Here is a 14,778-nt window from a genome sequence, read left to right as displayed (position 1 = left end):
CAGCAGGACAATTTATAAAACGGGTCTAGTATTAGGCTTTGAGGCACACCATAATAATGACTGAAGAGTTTCCTAAAGAGAAACTATCTGAGTTCAGTTTACTCTCACTACTAGAACAATGAGACTTTAGTGAGAGTAAATTCATATTTTATTCTTTAGTTTAGTATAGGGCAATATGGAAGTTGTGGTGGAACGTGGGAAGAGTGTGTTTAATAGTCAAGCACAAATATCAGGAGTTATCTGACTTTCTGTATTATGTGGATAACCTACTCAGGGGTTTTCAAGGCTTTAATGCATTATACACAGAGGACATGTATTACACCAGTGCAACAGATTCATCTGCTGTAGGTTTGTGAGGTTCAAGGAGTGTTGTCTCCATCATTAAGGGAACTTTGTTGCTCTCTAGAGGTTAGTATTGGAGAAATCCTTGAAGTAAGAATGAACTTCATGGTGTTTATTAAAACTGTATTAATGCAGGTGACTCAGACATCAAAACATGGAAATCCACGGTAATAAAAAGGAGGAACATGACAAAAGTTTTAATAAATTTATTCTATTTAAGAATTCCTTAAAATGTCATTTGTTAAAAGAAAAAAATCTCAGACATGAATATATGGGTATCATTAGATTTCAGTAAACCTAATTACTCCTCACAGAAAAAACAACAAAAACTAAGACAAAATTAATTATGCTAGCATGCAATACCATGAAGAAAGCATAGCTCTTATACAAACTCCCTAAAGAGATATGAGAACTGTAACACGTCTGACATCAGGACGCATTATCTTTTTATGTATTATGTGAGTAAATACAGAATAGGCAGCCCACATGGTTTCAAGATGGATGAGGAAATATTTTCTTAAGTGATTCATCTGCATTTGTAAAAGTTCCATTGGTGCAGTGGAAAGCCATGAAGAGGACAACACAGGGCACAAAGTATAAAATAAACCATAGACAGCAGCATTCCAAGATCCCTGAGACTGTACAGCCTGTCATCCATAGTGAGGGGGGAATTAAAATCATTAAAATCTCATGCAGGGCTTTTAATACAATTTATGGTTACACATACGCTCGTTATAACAGGTGCTGCTTTTGAAAACTTACTTTGCTTGCATCCACACTTCTTGATCAGTGTGGGGTCTGAGATATCACCATGGCATGCCTTACAGAAAACTGAGGCCCTGAGGAGGAGGAGAAAATAACATCAGCATTTTGTCTCACTGCACTTCATTTTCCAATCATCTGTTTAAGGTAGCACACAAAGCAGTGCAGTGTTCCATGAACACACCCTCACTCTATGGCTCCTTAGTTTATAATAACTTTCACATATGGACACATGCAGACAGACATTTAGCATTCTATATTGTGGGTTTCAGAATTTGTCATATTTCAGTGCATAGTGTGTTCTTAAAAAGTGATGTATCTAAGTGATGGACAGTAATGTGTAGAGATACTGAGGCTTCTGGAGTGCTAAATATTTGATGAATTGTTTGTGTTTTAGGAGGTATCTTTTCCAGATAGCCTCATTCTGTATCTCTGCATCTCCCTCTCTCACAATCTTTCTCTCCCAATCTCTGTCTACATTCAATTTATTGGCAAGAATCTTACATGTTACATTAAAACATATTACCATGAACAAAAAGGGAAAATAAATAGGAATAGAGCAAGAGTACATTATTTACAAAATAATAACTATTATTCATCAAAATTACTAACTTAAAAAAACAGATACCATGAATCTTGCTGCTTGCATAATAACCCCACTCTTCTCTCCAGGACAGGTCAGTTTCTTTATCACTGCAATCTAGAAACTGAGGGAAGATGGTGCAAATGTTCTTATAGAATGGGTTTCTAATTCATATTTGGGACACTTGGTTAGGAAGTGCAGCTCTGTCTCCACCATTTCCAGGTGACAGTGGGAGCGCAGCTTCTCTTCTCTGGGCAGCCAGTTTATCTTTGTGGTTAGATAGGTTTGCCAATGTATAACCTTATTTTAGAAGTAAAGATGATTAGATCATCCACCTAAAGTAGGCATTTAGTGGTACTGTCACTAGTCTATTAATGTCCATGTTAAATGGTATAGGATTTAGCCAGCAGTCTTGTCTTATGCCTTGAAGTCAAAATGGTGAGTGTTTTTTTACATTTAAAATACCATCTGTACATCTGTACCACTGACCATTGCTCTCTCTCTCTTTCCCCATTTTCTCTCTCTTTCTGTGTGTGTGTGTGTGTGTGTGTGTGTGTGTGTGTGTGTGTGTGTGTGTGTGTGTGTGTGTGTGTGTGTGTGTGTACCTCTTCACTTCTTTGGCATCACTGGCAAAGAAGATACCCAGTGTCTTCTCTTGCAACTTCACATTTTTCCCAGGATTAAGCATCATACTGCAACACACACACACACACAACACACACACACACAACACACACACACACAACACACACACACACACACACACACAGATACATACACACAAAGTGCTAATTTAGAGAACTTAACCATGACTGCAAGATTTGGATAACATTTTGTCTTGCATGTGTGTAAATTTGACTGACACATGAACATTTCAGTACTTTGCATTTTCATACACTGCTAATATTAGCAAAATCATCCCCAGGATCAGCTTAGAGAATCTGTGCAGTGGGTAGGGAGAGCTTTTCTAGATCCATTTATTTCACACTTCATTTCACAGTAAAAATTTCAAGGGAATTTAGCAGGTCACACAGTCTACAGGTAATATTTACAGCATGGCATGATCAAGCTGTAAGCAACCATACTATACATCACATAATTAGGCTAAAATCAATGAATACACACACACACACACACACACACACACACACACACACATGCAAATGGAACATAGCATAGCTGCAGCATAACGTATAACATACGTTACACACACACACACACACACACACACACACACACACACTCACACACACACACATCACACACATTAAAAAAGAGCAAGTTCACTCACTTGACATTTATCTGATCAGACTTGAATTCAATGGCTATCAGCAAGAGATTTAGTTTTACAAAGCACAGCCTGCAAGGAAAAACAGTGAGCATTTCTAAAGGGAATGTGATGTCCGGAAGTGATGTTCTTTGTCATAGAATAGAATAGAATACTTACTCACAAACCTCAGGGAATGATAAACCCACAAAAGCATTAGACAAGTAATCTGTGTACATTTCTTGGGATACTCCTTCCAGATAATACTTCTGCCATATCTCCTCTTCAATCTGAAAAAGAGCAGAGTTTATATTCATTTAAAATTGAGTTTCAATATCAAATCATTTACTATTGAGCTTGTGACGATACAGAGTCTCAACTGATTTATATTTTCTCTAAATCAGATGCGATTAGTTTAGAAAAAAAGTTTTGAAAGCAGATCCAAAGTTAACTATGTCAAGAAACTACAAATGAAGCCTGTGTATTCATCACTTACAATCACTGGTTCTGACATTGTCAATGGCCATACACCCAATTCAGCACACCCTGTGAACATAAAAACACTCCCAATGGGCAACATTTGCCAGACCTCAGGAGGAGATACCTGAATGGAGGACCTCATGGAGAAGAGGTTGGCCAGCATGGTAGAGAGTCCCTGAGCCATGCAGCTCTGGGCAATGAAGCCCAGCTTCAGCTCAGCCAGGCAGATTGCATCATCACCCTCCCTCCAGTTCCAGCTGGGGATGTTTAGCAGGTGAGCCTGGGACCAGAGATGCACTTAGCTACATGCATACACATAGTAAACATAAAATTATTTTCTATTAGTCTAGAATGAAGAAGATCACATTTGTTTCATGCACAATCTGCTGTCTGTGCATTTGCTCACATACACATGCATACATACACAAACACACTTTGATGATGTAAGCTGCATGTCCTGAAAGGTTTCACGGTGTAACTGGCTCCTTCCATAGAAGTCACACTTTTACATGCACATGCAATGGGTTTTACTTATAGCCAAAAAAAACCAACAACAAAAAAACAGTCAGCTCCAGACAAAATATGTTAACACTGAAACAGAATCCCTTGTTAAGTTAAACATTCACTGAGAGCACCTACCTTAAACCTATTACTCTACTTCATTAGGTAGACCTTAGATCTTACAGGTGTATTTTGTTGGTCTAGAGTTACAGACTGTGGTCTTGTACAGTTTACCAGCGATCCTCTATCCCACTCGTCACTGATCAGTTTTTGATCACAGCATTTTTATACATGAAAAGGTCACTTATGGGATGAATATGGCTCAGCTGTCCTAAAAAATAGCCAACTGCATTCCAGAGCTGTAACTAGAAGTTTGGAATTGTTCTGTAGACACATGTTTGCAATGATAAACATTTATTAAGTGAAATTATATTTCAACCCATAGAACTAACCCTTCTACACCAGTATATGTATAAATATGTCAGTATTTAGTGCTGCCTAAAAAGACAATTTAGGTTTTTTTTCTGTATGAGTGCCCATATAATGCGACATTCTCACCTTATTATGATACTGCAGCATCTGGGCAATGATACGTATCTGTGAATGGTAGTTCTTGATGGATATCACTCTAGAGAAATACACATAGAAACTCAGTAGTAAAAGTCACACAAGAGGTTGGCCAGCATCTCTTTGTTAGAGATTTTGTTCTGCTAATAGACATATGAGACACCGAAATACCAATTCAAATCCACATTATTTTAAATTGGTAACCATCTCTTACCTCATGATATTGGATGCATCCTCTGCATCAGGGTCTGGAGAGTATTTATTAGCTATAATGAAGCAGGCATCTGCTAGTTCAATCTACAACAGTACACAAGAGACATTGTCAGGTAGCTTTTAGTGTTTTGGTCCCAGCTGTGCCACATGCTACCTATGGCCAAACACTCATAACAATGGGTGTTCTTACTGGAAGAGATAAGAATCAGAGAGCTAAGAGGCACAGACTGGCTGCATTGTCATACAAATAGACAGAGGCTGTGTTAGAAATAGCCTACTATATACTACTCACGTACTGATGGTGCCCCAAATCAATATGACGCATGCAGTATGCAACCAAATAGATTTTTTTCCAGTATGCAGAAGATATCTGAATGATGTCCTACTCCATCCAGATATTCCAGTAATACCACCTGAGTTATCTTACTGGTGTACTGTATCCTATCATGCAATGCAGACAGTTCTTGTATTCCAATCCATTAAAAAATAAAAAATACATAGTGGACATCAATGTAACTGAGATTATAGATGCAAAGATCATTTTATTTAAGTCTGCTAGCAACCATATAAATTATGCACTGCTCAGTATAAAAAGAGAAAATCCACTAAGCAATAGCTAGTTGTGAACCATTATTTAGTTAGTGTTAGTGTTAGCTTAGCAGCCTCTAACTATAGTTTTTAAGCCTGTTAGCTAAATTTCCTACCAGATATTATTGTCAGGATAATTATCAGCATATTATATTGTAAACATCAACAGCATTACACTGTAAACATATTAATTAAAATTATGCTATTGAATATTGTTTGTTGATAGACCGACCATGACACAGAGGCACTTATAGACTAACAAACCTCTAACTAATTTATTTATAAAGCACTTTTTACAACAGATGTTGTCACAAAGAAGCTTTACAAGACCACAGTCAGCAACCCAAGGGCAACAGTGGCAAGACTCCTACCTTAGTCTGATTAGTACAAAAAGAAGTAGATATTAGGAAGCCAGTTTTGTACTCACATTAAACTCATGTTCCTCCTAATGAAAGCTATAATGTTAGCTCTTCTTGTTAGCCTTCTATCCTTGTCTATTTTCAAAACTGCTGAATATTCCGACATTTTGGGACTTCAAAACAAGCACTAAACTCTGGTGGTGGAAAATCTTTCAAAAGTGTATGGAACCTTCATACCTTCATGTGACCCTGTAGTATGGTTTGCTTTTGTCGGATATGTTAGACTATACTGTATAGGACCAGGATGCAGTATACAGTATATACTGATGCAGCATACGGTATGTGGTAGGCTATTTCAAACATAGCAAGATCATTTCTAATGGACTGAGAACAGAGAGAGTGAATTTGGGAGAAAAATATATTTGACAGGTTTTCTTTATTAAGAAGCTTCGGGTTAGACTATAGGATTTTGCTTACAGAGCAACCTTATACCTTAAAACATGCAATTAACCAAAATTTTCTGTTCAATATTAAAGCATTTCCAATTTTTAACACCTCAACAAGAGTAAAACCTATTCTGTAAGAAGCAGACCGTACCTTGACTCGAGCAAGATCAAAAGGCTCTAGGACGGAACCCTGAAAGAATACCACCTTAGTGAAGTGTCGTTTGAATAAGGCTTCCAGCTCAAGATTAGGTTCAATACTGTAACACAAAAACAACAGTGTTGAAAATGGGGACTCAAAAGAATACAAATGTGTCTAATTAGTTATGAAGTCAAAGTCTAACCACAGAGTAGTTATTCTCCTCTTCTAACCTTGGTAGTAACAACAAGCATCAAGAACAAATATGTGCTGGCAGGAATTATTTAAATTGTGTGTGCTGTGATTTTTATGCTGCAAAGGCTTAGAATTCACAAGTCTTCCAATTTGCAGTTGACACAGTGGTGGCTGGTGAAAAATATTCTAGGTGCGAATGTTTGTGACAGTTTCAGCAACCATCCCAATACAACTTAACACAAATGACTAAGGCTCTGTGAAATAGCTAGTAATTATTTAATTGGCATTAAAAATCAACAGAATAATAATAAATGGCAATTATCATGAGCTGCTCTAATGAACTAAGATAGAAGGGACAGTATGCATAATCAGATTAGACTCTTGATCTGAAATATATACATTAAGCAAACACACTATTAACACAAAAAAGTTAAGAATTTTACCTTATCCATCTTTTTATTTTGAGATGTGAAGCTTTTTTTTTATTAATGATTAGTTAAAAAAAATTATATACTTTGCTAACTAAAGGAAAACCTTTTTAAATAAATATAAAGCTTGCATTTTAAAAGTTAATGCAGTGGCCTTAAATCATCTAGCTATAAGTTAGTTATAAATTAGGTATCAAAAGGCAAGCTTCTATTAATACAATACAACTGCCTAAACTTCACAGTTTTAAAATGAGCTCATCTTAACAACTTTCACTGGTGATAGCCAAGGGCACCTTGTGTGGTAGTGGAATTGTTTTGGCAATGTGGGAAGTTTCTGAGAAATTGATAACCATACAAGCCCCATTAAAAATATTAAGACTTTAATATGGATATTTGAAGGGGAAAAAAAAGATAGAATCTTTCCAAATTTGCAGTGGTGATAGGCAAAGGACACCACTATTGCGTGGTAATAATTGTTTTACCATTATGGGAAAATTCAAAGAAAGAGGTAATCATACCCTCTGTGATTTAAATTAATTACAAATACAACAACTTCAGTATAGATTTATTAAAAAATGGTGCAGTGGAATCTTTTCATACAGTTAATAGCCAAGGGCCAAAATAAGTAGTTACTGATTATTTTTTTAAATGTTCATTTTAAAAATTAGAATAACAGTTTCCATCAGTGAGGGTGGCAAAATAGCACCCTCTATTGCCCAACCGCCAATGAGTTTATAACAAATGCAACAGCTCTTATACTGTCATTAGTATAAAGAGTTAAACTGTAGCCACTGTAGCTAGGTTTTTTAAAATTTAATTTCCCGTGATTTTACTTTGCACTTATACACAGTACTTACTGATGGAGAAAAACAATTTCTACATTAATATCATCTCTGTCCTCATGTAGGAAGTCTTTCAGGAAGTTGGAAACACTTTCCAGATTAATGTTACCACACACCACAATATGCCTGGGGGACAAAATTCATCAACAGTTATGTAATAAACCATTGTAAACAGTGATAGCATGAACACAAAAACCTTAAGAAATACAGTGGGGAAAATAATTATTTGATCCCCTGCTGATTTTGTAAGTTTACTCCCTAACAAAGACATGAACTATAATTTTCATGGTAGGTTTATTTTAACAGAGAGACAAGATATCAACAAAGAAATCCAAAATAAAAACATTAAATAAAGATTATAAATTAATTTGTATTTGATTAAGTGAAATAAGTATTTGATCCCCTACCAACCAGCAAGAAATCTGACCCCCACAGACTGGTCATGTGCCCATGAGGCATACAAATTAGCCCTGTCCCTTTATGAAAGTACTCTTAATCTCACCTCCTTATGTGTATAAAAGACACCTGTCATCAGGCAGAATCAGTCTCTCCCATTCAAACCTCGTGATGACCATGGGCAAGACCAAAGTGTCACGGTTGGCCGGTCATCCGCCAGAGAGGACACACCTACTTTAGATAGGGGCCGTCCTACACCCCTACCTCGTTCCCTATGACCGGAATTTTAATCGATTACACCTGTTAATAAGTGTCTGTGCTATTTAAACCTACAGGTCTTTGGAGAAGATGCTGTACATCTGGTCACAATCAGTCCCTCCTGGGTTCCGTGTCTTTTAGCTCTGTTCCATAGTTTCATTTTCTCCGCCCCTCATTTGATTTTCAACACTTGTCCCTCGTTTAGTTGATTGTATTTAAACCCTGCCTTGTTCCCTTTGTTTTGTCTGTTCATTTGAATGTGTTAGGCTTCGTTGTGGTAATGTTGAATGGTTGTATGTTTATTTTGTATGGTTGTGCTGGTTTGTATTCCGTGTTTCCTAGCCCTGAGTTTCCCTAGCCTTAGTTATAGCCTGCTTCCCCGTTTGCCTTCATGTGTGGTTATTTTGTTTACTCATGTATCCCCATGCTCTCCGTGTTGGCTCTTTGACCCTGGACTATGACAATAAATCTGATTTTGGATTTGCCCTGAATAAATCTCGCTCTTCTCCGCACATGCATCCACCTCCTTACCGCTCAAGATTACAGATACCAACTAGCAATCCAGTAACAGAAGTAATATATAAAAAAGAAGAGCAGATTAAATCTAATGTGTGACCATGAGAGTGGGTAGGAAAATCAACATGTTGAGTCAGAGAAAATATTCGAGTAGAGATAGGAATTCAACTGAAAATGAACAATCCGTGTCAACATGGATATTAAAGTCCCCTAACACAACCATGGCTGAACACATTGCACTGGCCAGAGTCAGAAGTTCACTGAATTCTGACAGAAAGTCTGAAGATTTTCTGGGTACTCGGTAGATTAACAAAGACAGTACTGATAAGGAAACAGTTAGCTTCAACACCACATGAGGATACCTCATGAAAGGTACAGGCAGAGACATTAAGAGTGTTACTATAGGCAGCAGCCAGACCACTACCTTTCACCTGGGTTCTGGTCTTAGCCAAATAATTATGGTCACTGGGTGTTAGTAAATTGAGATGCAAGTAGTCCTCAGGTTGCTGCCAAGTCTCAGTAAGAAAGAATAAGTCAAATTTGTTTTGCAGAATGAGATCATGGCATGTGGAGGCTTTATCCGTGAGGGAGCGACAGTTTATCAAAGCAAAGTTAAGTTTATTTGTCATAGAGTTTTCCCAAGCGGGCTGGGAGATGGCGTGAGGGTTAGGGCGAAAAACTTCAAGGTTCATTCTTCGGGCGGGGGGGGGGGGGGGGGGTTCGTTGGTGTTGTCCATTTGTCAAGAAAACAGAAATAGCAGAGTCAGATGAGTGGTAAGTAGAGAACAGAGGTCTGTAGGAGTGATGAATATAACGGGTGGCGAACAATGCCAAGTGACTGGCATAGCGTGTAAGTGGAAGAGTCCAGGCGATAGTGGAAACAGAACCTGCGGAGTTGTAATAGCATGTATTCTAGAAGCATAGCTCAGTATTGACAGGTAGGTAGGCCAGCCACAAACACTCCAAGGCAAAAAATAGAAAAAAAAAAAAGATGCTGCATACAACCAGAAAAGATCATGGCAGATCTTTATTGACAGAGAACCAGTTCGCATCGGTAGAAAAAGCCGTGGCCACTGCGACGCAGACCTATTTACGATGCTATGTTAGCCATCCTGCTATACCAATCAACAACCAGCCCAAGAACACCAAGGACACACATTGCAACCAAACATATCCAAGTGCTGGCAGCCAACAACTTTAAAGAGGGGTTAAAAACTCACCCAGTAAAGAAGCAGCCAAGGTGAAGCTTAGTAGGGAGAGGGCTCACAGCATGAAGGCAGGTTAGGTCGAGATACACCCACACAGAACAAAAAACAAAATAAATGTAATGAAATTATGATCCGTGTGTCACGAATGGCCACCCTCCTGGCATCACTGTTTCCTTGATTTCCCTGTCGTGTCTTTGTTTTCCTTTTTTCCTTATTCCATTCCTGGGTTTAGTTTTCCCCACCCCTCATCTGTCCCTCAGTTCCAGTCCGTGTTTTGGTTGTCCCTGTTATGTTCACCTGTGTCTGATTAATTCTTGATTGTTCTGGTTATTTAAACCCTGGGTTTTATCTTCTAGTTTGTTGGTTAGTTTGGTAAGTCATGTGCCTTCAGTTATGCTTATATTATGCTCCTAGTACTGTCACTGCCATTTATTTTCTGTTTATTCCAGTTGTGTATTATTTTACCCTCAGTGTTACCCTTTTGCCTCTGTTTAGTTTGCCCTTCATGTTTGGTTTTCCCTCGTTTAATAAACTGCCTCCTGTATTTGCATTCTGCCTTTTGCCTCGTTCCTGCTGGAATCGTTACACCGTGAAAGAAAACAGAAAAGAGTAAAAGATTTGACGAGAAGCCGCAGCAACAAATGCACCAAACGTACTCTCACCCGAGTCCTGGGTTAGGGTTAGGATTGTAGACCTGCAGGCTGGAATGGGCTACAAGAACATCAGCATGAAGCGTGATGAGAAAGAGACCACTGTTGGCACGATAATGCGAAAATGTAAGAAATACAAGATAACAATCAATCACCCTTGCTCTGGAGCTCCATGCAAGATCTCACCTTGTGGGGTAAGGATGATTCTGAGAAAGGTGAGGTGTCCACCCAGAATTACACGGGAGGAGCTTGTTAATGATCTCAAGGGAGCTGGGAGCACTTTCACCAGGAAAACCATTAGTAACACACTTTGCTGTAATGGATTTAGATCCTGCAGTGCCCCTCTGCTCATGTACAGGCCTGTCTAAAGTTTGCCAGTGAACACCTGAATGATTCAGAGAATGTCATGTAGATGAGACCAAAATTGAGCTCTTTGGCGTCAACTTGACTCACCGTGTTTGGAAGCATAGAAATGCTGGATATGACCCCAAGAACACCATCCCCACTGTCAAACATGGAAACATTCTGTTTTGGGGCTGTTTCTCTGCTAAGGGTACAGGAAGACTTCACCACATGGAGGGGTTGATGAACGGGGTCATGTATCATAGAATCTTGAATGAGAACCTCCTGGCCTCAGCCAGAACACTGAAGATGGGTCATGGATGTGTCTTCCAGCATGACAATGACCCAAAACATACGGCCAAGGCAACAAAGCAGTGGCTTAAGAAGAAGCACATTTAAGATCCTGGAGTGGCCTAGCCAATCCCCAGATCTTAATTCCATAGAAAATCTGTGAAGGGAGCTCAAACTTCGAGTTGCCAAGTGACATCCTCAAAACCTTCAGGATTTGGAGAGTGTCTGTAAAGAGGAGTGGGCCAAAATACCCCCTGAGACATGCACAAATCTGGTGACCAACTACAATAAATGTCTGACCTCTGTGCTTGCCAACAAGAGTTTCTCCACCAAGTACTAAGTCACGTTTTGCTTGAGGATCAAATACTTATTTCACTTAATCAAAACAAATTAATTTATAGCCTTCATTTAAAGTTTTTATTTTAGATTTCTTTGTTGATATTCTGTCTCTCTCTGTTAAAATAAACCTATCATGAAAATTATAATCTGTTCATGCCTTTGTAAGGGGGTAAACTTACAAAATCAGCAGGGGATCAAATAATAATTTTCCCTGCTGTACCAACACACCGTGTGTGTGTGTGTATTTTTCAGATTCGCTGGAATCCAGATTTTTTTTTTTTTGTTTGTTTTGTTTCCACACACCAAACCACATCACGGTAGTTTTATATGTGAAAACATGAAAGCTATTAACACTTTCCAGAGTTTTAAAAATCTGTGAAAATATTGGCTTTGATTTTTATTTAACTTTATCATATAAAAATTTAATTTAAAAAAGGAATAAAACATATCACTTCTACTATATATCATTACTAACTGCTGTCACCAATAAATATTTAAGTTTGCTTTGTCTTACATTTACAACAAACGTTGTCATAGAACTAAGAAAAAGTATGAGTTTTTGGGAAGAAATGTGTAGTTAAGTCCATGAATTTCTGGAACCCATTATAAGAATAAAATAAATAAAGTGACAGTTATGCATGCTTCCATCATCATCTTCCTCATTCTATATTTACAGTAATTCTCACTAACAGATTTCCAATAAAAGTTTGTATTGTATTCTGCACTGAATTTTTGGCACCATATCCTTGTTCATCATTATCGAGGATACTGCTAATTCTAGACCTCGCTGTATCGTCATGGAAATCATGCAACATAATTTTATCAGTACAAAACTTTTAAAGTAGATTTATTTTATAGCACTAGTAGCCACAGATAAACACAAAAGCTCATATCTAAAGTTTCATGTCTAATACACCATTGCAAGTGATGGTGGCTTACACAATACACAATAAGCAACAGGGTGATGCTGCTGCCAAAAGTTAAAGGGGAATTTCTGTGTTCAGAGAGAGGAGGCTGTCTTCTTCTTCTGAAATCAGAGTTCCCTATCCAGCATCTCACAATCAACCTTTGCCAAAGAAATTGAGCAACTTCTTGCGTCAGTGTACTAGAAAATATTTGTCCAGTTAGCATGACTTACTTTTTGCCTGGGGTTAAGTCATAACTCCCTCCATATTTCTGCCGATTAAGCATGATATCAGCGATTTCTGGCACATAGCGAGCAAACATGGCCTACATGCACAAGACAAAGAGAGACACAGAGGCATGTAGGTGGGGTTTTGTAGCAGTCAAGGCAGAACAGCCACACACAATACTTACTTTCTCCCATTTACTGCACTATAGGAACCACCATATTTCTTGTGGTTTCCTGTGAATTATTTCATGGATGTAGAGGGCAAAGATAGCCTGATAAGAGGACAGGAGACTGGGGAAGAAACTAAAAACAGATGAGAGAAGTTTGAGAAGGATACAGCCACAGAGGTTATTTATAAAACAAGAGAAAAAAGTATAAAGTAAAATAGGTTAAAATGTTATTTTTCTAATTGCAAAATGAGTGTAGAATAGGTCAAAGAAAAGCAGCTCTTAGAGATATATACTAGACAGGGTGAGTTTGAATTGGTGCTGGAATCACATGAAGTAGAATCTGCATTTAGCTCTGGTATTTGAGAACACAATGATGGAGGATGTGATTACAGTGACAATGGGACTTAAAAGCATGGACAAAATAATTATGGGGTTTCATGTTTTATCAAGCCACTGTGGATGAAAAATTACAAAAGAATTATAGGATTTGTTGTTTTACCAAGCCACTGAGGATGAAAAACACCATGAAAATGCGTCCAAGGTCCGTTTGAGCAAAGATATCGCCATATCCCACTGTGGACATGGTTACCATGAGCAGATATACACATTCCCAGTAGCTAAGCGACTGGGAATTTTCAAAGTTTTCCCAAGGATCCCCTGAGTTTTCTACCTGGAACATAAAATAAACACTTTGAACATTATTTAAAACACTTTGAGTTATTTTAATTTCAGCTACATTTACATCTTAAACTTCATAGTGCAATAAAAATAATTGGTCAATTATATACCATCATATGCAGATAAAATGTATATTTGAGTTTCACAGTGGGACAATGTGAAATTTTTGAATAACTCACAAAAGCTGACTAGCTGCACTATTTTCTCTTAACTAAGATGTCAGGATTATGAACTTACCAAGTGTATAAAGCCTGCACCAGTTAGCCATGTGCTTATGAAGATTGAGCACAAGTTCACCAACTTTATGGAACTGCTGCATAAAACAAAATTCAGCTAGATAAGTGAATGCTCCCTAAAGATTAATGTGTCTCATCTCACAGAGAGAGATGTTTACAGCATATTTTGTGTCATGGCAAATAATGTCTCCATGGCATTCCATTTAGTTCAACATATCTATGTCAAGCAGAACACTTTGTTCTGTACATATAAATAGTGAAAACTGCAGTACACATGTCCAGAGAAACAGATCAGAGTTCAGTCATCAACTGTTCAAGTGCTGAAAAAATGTGTGTACTGATAATTATGATTATTGTGATTACAATTGAATAAAGATATTAAGAAATATTCCAGAGCTAAACCTCAAAAAAACATTTGTTAAGCATTTATGGCAATTTAAACATTTTTCTTATTTATATATTTGATTGAACATTGTGGGAAATGTATTTCTTCATGAGCATAGGTCATACAATTTCACTGTAATAGTACACCTCTACACTCATAAATACTATAACAATTCTTATGATGAAGAAAGTCACAAACATATTATGGCCAAAACATCCACTAACATTTTTTGGCTAAGGATATTGAAGTTTTTGCTCACAATCAGAAGCAATCGTGAGCAATCGGTTTTACCGCACATTTTGCTGCACGGCTTCACTTCTGCTTCACATATTTTAAACAGCCTCTAAACTAATGCGTAGGGTTACCTAACATAATGAAAACATGGTTTATGTTAATGGAAAATGAATTTAATTTCTTTTCAAGACTTGCCAATAACAGCAGCTATCTGAAGCCTGGATTTTGCTTCTA

The 14,778-nt window shown here is 37.7% G+C and overlaps 1 protein-coding gene across 1 annotated transcript in view; it reads right to left on the bottom strand.

Moving 5' to 3' along the window:
- The window catches only part of LOC113576347 (calcium-activated potassium channel subunit alpha-1-like), a 53,987-nt gene that overhangs the window by 15,787 nt on the left and 23,422 nt on the right, over nt 1-14,778 (bottom strand). The window contains exons 7-18 of the mRNA XM_035533553.1: nt 13,927-14,002; nt 13,511-13,681; nt 12,848-12,939; nt 7,725-7,835; nt 6,260-6,365; nt 4,717-4,799; nt 4,494-4,563; nt 3,559-3,714; nt 3,135-3,244; nt 2,979-3,047; nt 2,293-2,379; nt 1,105-1,181 (exon numbers count right to left, since the gene is read on the bottom strand). Of these exons, the coding sequence (XP_035389446.1) occupies nt 1,105-1,181; nt 2,293-2,379; nt 2,979-3,047; nt 3,135-3,244; nt 3,559-3,714; nt 4,494-4,563; nt 4,717-4,799; nt 6,260-6,365; nt 7,725-7,835; nt 12,848-12,939; nt 13,511-13,681; nt 13,927-14,002 (1,208 nt within the window). The remainder of the gene's footprint in view (nt 1-1,104; nt 1,182-2,292; nt 2,380-2,978; nt 3,048-3,134; nt 3,245-3,558; nt 3,715-4,493; nt 4,564-4,716; nt 4,800-6,259; nt 6,366-7,724; nt 7,836-12,847; nt 12,940-13,510; nt 13,682-13,926; nt 14,003-14,778) is intronic.

This window comes from Electrophorus electricus, chromosome 14, assembly GCF_013358815.1.
Source record: "Electrophorus electricus isolate fEleEle1 chromosome 14, fEleEle1.pri, whole genome shotgun sequence".
Taxonomy (NCBI): Eukaryota; Metazoa; Chordata; class Actinopteri; order Gymnotiformes; family Gymnotidae; genus Electrophorus; species Electrophorus electricus.
This window is presented reverse-complemented; position numbering and strand designations above follow the sequence as displayed.